This window comes from Pteropus vampyrus, unplaced genomic scaffold, assembly GCF_000151845.1.
Source record: "Pteropus vampyrus isolate Shadow unplaced genomic scaffold, Pvam_2.0 Scaffold205, whole genome shotgun sequence".
In the NCBI taxonomy this organism is placed as follows: Eukaryota; Metazoa; Chordata; class Mammalia; order Chiroptera; family Pteropodidae; genus Pteropus; species Pteropus vampyrus.
In genome coordinates this window covers 2,441,162-2,449,933 of record NW_011888986.1, presented here as the reverse complement: position 1 = coordinate 2,449,933, position 8,772 = coordinate 2,441,162, and the positions used below count along the sequence as shown (strand labels likewise).

The 8,772-nt window shown below is 42.1% G+C and overlaps 1 protein-coding gene across 4 annotated transcripts in view; it reads right to left on the bottom strand.

Annotated features, from left to right (window-relative positions):
• CDK20 (cyclin dependent kinase 20) overlaps window positions 1–8,772 on the bottom strand; it is a 39,799-nt gene that overhangs the window by 8,012 nt on the left and 23,015 nt on the right. For all 4 annotated transcript variants that reach the window (XM_023537945.1, XM_023537947.1, XM_023537946.1 and 1 more), the window contains one exon: window positions 5,567–5,776. In XM_023537945.1, coding sequence (XP_023393713.1) covers window positions 5,567–5,776 — 210 coding nt within the window. The remainder of the gene's footprint in view (window positions 1–5,566; window positions 5,777–8,772) is intronic.

Below are 8,772 nucleotides of genomic sequence, written 5' to 3'. Positions count from 1 at the left end.
TACCATCTTTTCTTTAGCCATTTATCCACTGATGGACACCCAGGCTGCCTCCATATCTTGGCTACTGTAAATAACACTGCAATGAACAAACATGGATGCACATGTCTCTTCAAAGTAGTGTTTTGGGTTTGTTCAGATAAATACCCAGAAGTGGGATTACTGGGTCCTTCCTTGTCTCTTGTTATAGCTTTTGTTTTAAAGTATATTTTGTCTCGTACAAGTATTGCTACCCAGGCTTTTTTTGTTTGTTTCCATTTTGACGAAATATCTTTTTCCATCACTTTACTTTCAGTCTGTGTGTATTTTTCGAACTGAAGTGAGTCGCTTGTAGGCAATGTATGTAAGGGTCTTGTTTTCCTATCCATTCAGCAACCCTATATCTTTTGATTGGAACATTTAATCATTTTACATTTAAAGTAATTCTTGATAGATATGTAGTTATTGCCATTTTATTTTTGATCTTTTTCTTGTTGTTCTTCTTAAAGAAGTTCCTCTAGCATTTCTTATAATACTGGTTTTGTGGCGATGAACTTCTTTAGCTATTTCTTGTCTGGGAAGCTCCTTATCTGTCCTTCAATTCTAAATGATAGCTCTGCTGGGTAGAGTAATCTTGATTGTAGGTCCTTGCTTTTCATCACTTTGAATATTTTGTGCCAATCCCTTCTGGCTCGCAAAATTTCTGTTGAGGAAGCAGCTGACAGTCTTATGGGAAGCTCCTTTTTAGATAACTAGATGATTTTCTCTTGCTGCTTCTAAGATTCTTTGCCTTTAACCTTTGGCATTTTAATTATGTCTTGGCATGGGGTTGTTTGGGTTCATCTTGTTTGGGGCTCTCTGCATTTCCTGGACTTGTATGTCTATCTCCTTCACCATGTTAGGGAAGTTTTCCATCATTATTTCTTCAAATAGGTTTTCAATTCCTTGTTCCCACTCTTCTCTTTCTGATGCCCCTATGATGTAAATGTTGGTATGCTTGATGTTGTCCCAGAGGCCCCTTAAACTATCATCATTTTTTTTCCTTTTTTCTTGTTCCTGTTCTGGTTGGGTGTTCTGTGATACCTTCTTTTCCAAATCACTAATTTGATCCTCTGCTTCATGTAATCTACTGTTGATTCCCTCTAATGTATTCCTTATTTCAGTTATTGTATTCTTCATTTCAGATTGGTTCTTTTTTGTTTTCTATTTCTAAGTTTCCTATCTCTGTTGAAGTTCTGAGTTCATTGGGTATCCTTACAACAAGTGTTTTGAACTCTGCATTTAGTAGATTGCTTGTCTCTATTTTGTTTAGTTCTTTTTCTGGAGTATGTTCTTTCTTTCATTTGGGACATGTTTCTCTGTCTCCCCATTCTGCCTTCCTCCTTGTGTTTGTTTCTATGTATTAGGAAGATCTGCTATGAGTCCTGGTCTTAGTAGAGTGGACTTATGTAGTAGGTGTCCTGTGGGGCCCCATAGTGCAATCTCCCTGGTCATCTGAGCCAGGTGCTACTGGTGTCCCATGTGGGTCATGTGTGCCCTCCTATTGTAGTTGAGCTTTAACTGCTGTTTGCACGTCACTGGGAGGGACTGACCCATGAGCTGAATGGTTGTGAGGACTGACCGTGACTACAGTAGAGGAGCTACTGTGCAGGGCCTGACCCTACAAAGCAGTATTTGCTTCAGTGGGGGCTCTGTTGTCTACCTAGTTGGCCCTTTAGGTGTGTCATCCTTGGATGCAGCCCCAGGTAGTACTCGGGTTAGTTCCAAAGCCAGCCACCATGATGCCAACCCCAGTACCTCCTGGAAGGGGCCCTGCCACATCTCAAGTTCAGCCTCAGCCTGTGCCCTGCCCAGGGCCACCTGGAATGAGCCACAAAAAAATATGAAGATGGCCACCACCCACACTGGGCTTGGAGACGCCTAGGAGAGGCCAAGCTTCAAACCGAGCCTGGCTTCTGCCAGTGTTGGGCTTGGGGATGCTCAGCAAGAGGTACAAGACGTGTTGAGGTCAGATGTTGTTTGTTTGGGGTACATGAACCTTTGGAGATTTTAGGAAAGTCTGCATCATGACCCAAAATAGGTCGTTTGTATGGAAAAGCCACTGGAAGCAGCTTGGGTAGGCCCACCAGTTGAGTGGGGCAGGATCTCAGAGAATCACCAGGGCAGGATGAACATTGTTAGCCAAGTAATGGAGATTCCGATATGGTGCCCGCCTGCGTCCACATGCTGGGCTAGGGGGAGGGCTCAACAAAGGAACAATGGCTTGCCAGCCCTTCTGTCTGGGAGAAATCTGCCCCTCCAGCCTTCACCCTGAAGCCAAACAACTCAGTTTCTCCCTGTATGTCCCTAGCACCTTTCAAGCAACTGCCCCAGTGCTAGAGCTCAGATCAAGTGAGTCCATCAGCAAGTAAGTCTGTGCATGGGCTCTATAAGAGGAGTGCCTGAGAGTCCTGCTGCCCTCCATGTCACTCAGCTATAATCTCTGCTAGTTTTCACAGACAGAAGTTGTGGGGACTCCTCATCTTGGCACTGGAACCCTGGGCTGGGGAGTCTGCTGTGGGGCTGGGCCCCTCGCTCCTCGGAAGGGACCTCCACAGCTGATACATTTTTAGCTGCCTCGCACGGGTGTGGGACTAGCCCATTCCATGTCTCCACCCTTCCTACCAGTCTTGATGTGGCTTCTTCTGTATGTCCTTAGCTGTAGGACTTCCGTTCAGTTAGACTTCAGCCGATTCTCCATGATGGCTGCTTTGTATTTTAGTTGTATTTCTGATGTTGTCATGAGAGGAGGCCAGCACAGCATTTACCTACTCTGCCACTTTAACCAGAAATCCTTCTTTACCTATTTTTCTACTAGATTTCTATGCTTCAAATAATCTGATATTAATGTTTTGTTAAATAAGATACAGTGTTTTCAGCATTTACCTACTCTACCACCTTGACCAGAAATCCTTTCTTTACCTATTTTTCTACTAGATTTCTATGCTTCAAATAAAGTGATATTAATGCTTTGTTAAATAAGATACAGTGTTTTCTCATAATTTTCATGTGTCTTAATTTTATAATACTCTAGTTCAGACTTTTTAAACTTTTTAGTTAAATCAAATCTGTGTATTTTTTTCTTGATTCTAGGTTTTGTCTTGCCTAGCAAAGCCTTGCACATCCCAGGTTGATATTATAAACCATGTATCTATTCCTCAGATAATTTGTAACTGCCTTTTACATTTTGTTTTTAATTATTCTAAATGTATTTCAACAAATGGAGTGATGTGAGAGTAGCTTAGTTTCTCTTTCATAATGGTCAAGTGCTCCATTTCTTGAATAGCCCATCCTTCACCTACTGTTTTAGAAGAACATCTTTCCACAGACATTTACAGATGGAACTCAATCTGGACTTCTGTTCAACTTACGTAAAAACATCTGTTCTTATTGTCCAAGAAAATACAAAAATTTAAAAATGCACAGAAGATGGCAACATTCAAACAAGGTCATGAAAAGAAAAAGTGAGAAGCGACATGTTTTAGCTAATAAAACTATCCCTCCAAAGGACAACCAGTTATCAAAGACCTGTAGCCACACCCAACATGAGTTAAATATCATAAAATAAGATTTTGCAGATATGAAGGGACAGCCTGAACCAGAAACTCAACACTCAGAAGGAAAAAGGACAAAACACCAATATGTGACATAAGAGTTAAATTAATTTAGGAAAGATACTGAAGAAAAAGTTGTCTCAAGAATGAAGATTAACAATAAGCCTAAGAGAGAAAACATTCCACTGAACAAATAAGGGTACTAAAAAGAAAGAAAACAGAACACAAAAATGGAATAAAGAGCTAAAAAGAATCAGAAAGTGTCCAACAAGATAGTCAACTAAGGTCTAATAAACATATGACTGAAGTTCCTACAAAGGAAAAATTTAATAACAGAATAATATTTAAAATTCATATACAGCGAAACTTTCTAGAAATAAAAGAAAGCCTGAATCTATGTATTGAAAGGACTCATATGTTCCTGCATAAGCTGACCCAGCATGATCACTGCAGACATGTCACAACTACTAGACTTTAAAGATTTTTTAAAATCCTTTAGGCCTTTGATTTAAAAAATCCGAGTGTCTAACAAGGAAAGTAAGTCAGGGTACCAGTAGACTTTTCTTCAGAAACATACACAGTAAAATAGTATTTTCACAAAATTTTAAAAAAGTGAGCAGGGATTTGGCTCCTAGCCAGGCCATCCTTCATCATCAGGACTACAGAAAAGCAGTGCTAAATGTGCCTCACCTACCCCTGGGATATCAAATATTAGACTTTTTCATGGATCCTTTAGGGCCCTGCTACTGAAAGGGTGGTCTGTGGACTGGCAGCACTGATATTCTGAAGAAGCTTGTTAAAAACTCAGCATCTCAGGCATCCCCAGAGACCCACTGAATCAGAACCTGCATTTAGACAAGATACAAGGTGATGTGTGTCCCATTAATATCTGAAAAGCACTTGTCCAAGTCTCTTACCCTCTCTTCCACATTTACCACTCTTGATAGCCCCATTTCTTTCTAGATAATTTCTTTTATCTTTCAGTTCACTAATCCTGTGTTCTAACTTTTTAATTGATGTATATAACACGCATATGGAATATTGCACAAAACACAAACGTAGCAAATATTCACGTCACTACCCAAGGTAAGAAACAGAACATTGCCAGTGGCCACAAGCTCCCCTCACCTCCCCAATTTCTGTGTGGTTTCACTGTCCACCCTGCTATCGAATCCATTCACTGATCTCTTGAGCTTTGTTATTCAGTTTTTCTGCTCTAGAATTTTTGCTTGGTTCTCTTCTAGTATGTCATTTTTTATAGCTTTAAGTTCTCTGCTAAAATTTATCTCACCGATCATAGCAACCACAGGTGTTTTGGAGTCTGTAATAACTGCAATATCTGAGGCCTCTGTGCCTCTCTTAACATTGTCTGTTTATCCAGTTCTAGTTGGTACTATCTTAACTCTTCACGTGCCTAGTCAGCTTTAAGCATGTGCTGAATGCTGTATTTGAAAACGAATAGGGGTGGCTCCATAGTGTAGTGGTTAGCATGTCTGCTTTACATGCAGAAGGTCCTGGGTTCGCACCCCAGGTGGAGCCACGGACCTTACCCCGGGTGCGCCAGGCCTGAGTGTGCCAAGTGTGCCAAGTGTGCCGAGTGTGCCGGGGGTGCCAGGCCCCGGGGATGCCAGGCCCGGGGGCATGCCCCAAGCATGTGGGAGGAGATGCCCCGCCTTCAGAGATCCAGTTCTTAAGGGGAAAATGGCAAATCCATAGGTCAGGGGTGGAAGTGTGTGTGGGAAGATTAAAGAGGAGGAAAAAAAAAAAAAGAAACAAAATTCCAGAAAAGAATTTTCATTTATCGCCAGGTAACTGGAGTGCTGAACTGTAGGCAGGTGCAATTACTGTTTACCCTCAGCCCAGCCTTACTCTGAGGTTGCAACACTTGATAACCCACCCAATGTTCCAACTCCCTGCGGCCCCACACTCCGACTTTTGTCCCCTTGGCTATAAGACAGCTAGCACCTACAGAGGCTCCTGAGAGCCAGGTCACTCACCAGCAGGAGGGGGCCCTCTGGATGGTCACAGGCCTCCAGTGCAGATGAGTGTGTAGGCAGAAAGAAGGAGGCTGACTCCCACCCATTTTCTGCTTCCCACACTTTGATTAGTCCCCGCTCGTCCACAGTGACAACCAGCTGTAGCCGAGGGTAGGTCACCAAATTCACCAGAGCAGCAGGCTGTAGAGGACTCGACCAGATCTCTGTGCCCTGGGCAACAACAAAATTAATATAAGAACTTATATAGGGCCCATTTATTTCATAAACACTTTCTTTTCATTCATTCAACAATCTCCAGTGCACACTGAGGACACACAGGTGAAAAGGGCCCGATCCCCACCCTCGCAGGACCCACAGTGTGGCTGGGAACACCACAGAAGTGGTGTTTCATGGTAGAGGAGACAGGTGTGTCCTGGAGAAGGACAGTGGTGGCTGAGCATGGGCATGTGGAGACTAGGAATTCTAGGTGGCATCTCCAGGAAGACCTAGGGTGAGGTCAGGCATGCACACTGGCTCCGTGTCAGAAGCACTTCCAGTGGTTACCTACAGCTCAGCTGAGGAAGGCTAGGCAGGGAGGCAGGATCCAACACTACACACCCCACCCGGGACCTGGCCATCCATGACTGCATACAGAGAACCTCCACACACAACATCTTGCTCAGTCCTGGGTAGTCCAGTTTCACATATAAGCCAATGGGGGCTTGTGGATATGAATAGTTTATGCTGCATAGCTGCAGCTGCCCCATTCAGCACATCCCTTCCCTGCAGTGGACCTAGTAGCACCACCACTGGCCAGCCCTGGCCCAGGCCCATGCCCAGAGGAAACTGGTGGTCCAGGCTGGGTTGGTTCCATGGTTCCTCGCAGGACTCTGAGAGCTGGATCAGAGAAGTCCAGGGCCCGGGTGCCAGAGGGCCCACGGTAGACTAAGACAGGGCATCAGAGAACCAATCCACTGACCTCTGTTCCCACGTTTCCCAGAGCTGCCACACAAGGTTTCGTTCCAATTTTGGGTTTCTACGATCTTTTTTCTATCACATTATCTTTTTATCATGATCTTGATCTCTTTTTCCTATCATATTATCTCAGTATTCTTCCACTAGTTTCTTTCTTCCCCCTCAGGTCACAAATCAACAATTAATTTCTGTTGCTCAAACAGCTAACATGCTTCACTGGCACAGAACTCAGCACTAGTGATGGGCAGATGGCGAGTTTTGGAAAATATGGAATATTTACTGGTGGTTAGTGGCAGGAAGTGGGCAAATGAGCACTTAAACTCCTCTTCCTATTTCAGAATGGAAAGCAGCAGCCAGCACAACAGGGGACAGGAACACACCGACCAGTGATGGCCTGGGGACCCTGACTCCACTCAATGTGCCAGGGATCCGGGGGCAGTCAGAGGCTTTTGGTGACACCAGATACTTCAATGCTAGAGAAAGACAAACTCAAACCCTAGGATTCTCCAAGGGACAGTGAATAAAACATAGAGACAAATATTGTGAGAACAAAGAAAATGAAAAATTTTTAAAAGAATAATTATTGACTTTAGGAAAAGCAAAATGTTAGTTTACTTCATGGCTTAGCTGTGAAAAGCATTTATATAATTATAATAATATAAACAATCATGTCAGTATTTTGGGACAGGAAGGCTACCCTTTGTGGAGGCAGCAGGAAGAAAGTGAACCATCTTCCATAGAACTCAAGGGATGCCTAACATTTAGATGCCTAATTATCCCCTAATTTGGGGAACATTGATTCATCTGGGGTTGGGGAAACAGGAGAGGGCACAATTGGTTTTTCAAACAGGACTTTCAGAACTCTGACTCTTAAGCTGTGTACCACTGCAATGTTAGTGGCGTCCCGATCTGTTATTAATCTGTGACTGCAAAATGTTGCCATGCTTTTATTTTTTTCAAAAATACTGTCGTGACCTTTACAAATAAATATTTTAAAAATGTATTCCAGAATATAGGTCCAAAGTAATAACAAATGCTGGAGAGGATGCGGAGAAAAAGGGACCCTCATACACTGCTGGTGGGACTGAAAATGGGTACAGCCACTATGGAAAACAGTATGGTGGTTCCTCAAAAAACTAAGAATTGATCTACCATATGATCCAGCAATCCCTCTACTGGGTATTTACCCTAAAGACTTAAAAAGTCATATCCATAAAGATATTTGCACACCAATGTTCATGGCAGTACTATTCACAGTGGCCAGGACATGGAAACAACTGAAGTGTCCTATGATAGATGATTGGATAAAGAAGCTGTGGTACATATATACAATGGAATATTACTCAGCTATAAGAAGAGATGAAATACTGCCATTTGCGACAACACAGATGGTCCTCGAGATAATCATGCTAAGCGAAAGAAGCCAGACAGCAAAAGTTGAAAATCACATGATATCACGTATATGAGGGATATAAACCTAAAAGCAACAAATGAACAATACAAACAGAGACTCATGGACATGAACTATAGACTAGTGGTTACCAGAGGGTAAGGGGTGGGAGAGGAGGTGGGAGGTAGATGGGGTAAAGGAGGTCAAATATAGGGGTATAGGGGGAGGGTGAAGTGCGTAAAAGGGATCAAATATATGGTAGCTGAAGGAAACTGGACTTTGGGTGGTAAACACACAATAGAATATACAGATGTTAAATTATAATGTATACCTGAAAATGATATAACTATTAACCAATGTTACCCCAATAAACTTAATTAAAAAATATATATATATATAGATAGATAGATCCAAAAAATTTTAAATAAATGTTGGCAAACTGAACCCAGTGATATTATATAAAAAGACTCATCCACAGTGAGTATGAGGAAGAACCACACCATCACTGGCAATGGCGATGTTAAGGCAAAACACTTGAAAATTTAGAATAATTTTCTAGCAAAATATAAGTGATTCAGCTTGAGTGAAAAACAGGTAAAAACCTGGAGAGAAGAGGAGTTACAAAGGAAACTGAAAAGGCAGAGACAAAAGGCCCAGACACTTACTTCACAAGTGACTCAGTCCATCTCTTAAGAAACATATAATTCCTATCCTATTCCTTTTACTATTTCAGGTTATAGAAAACGATAGAAAGCTCTTGATGCCTTCTGTGAAAGTAGCAATAAAACAAAATACAGACAAATATAACTTTTAAGTACATTTAAGTATTATTATTCAGAGCCCCAGCAATATATTAAAAAAA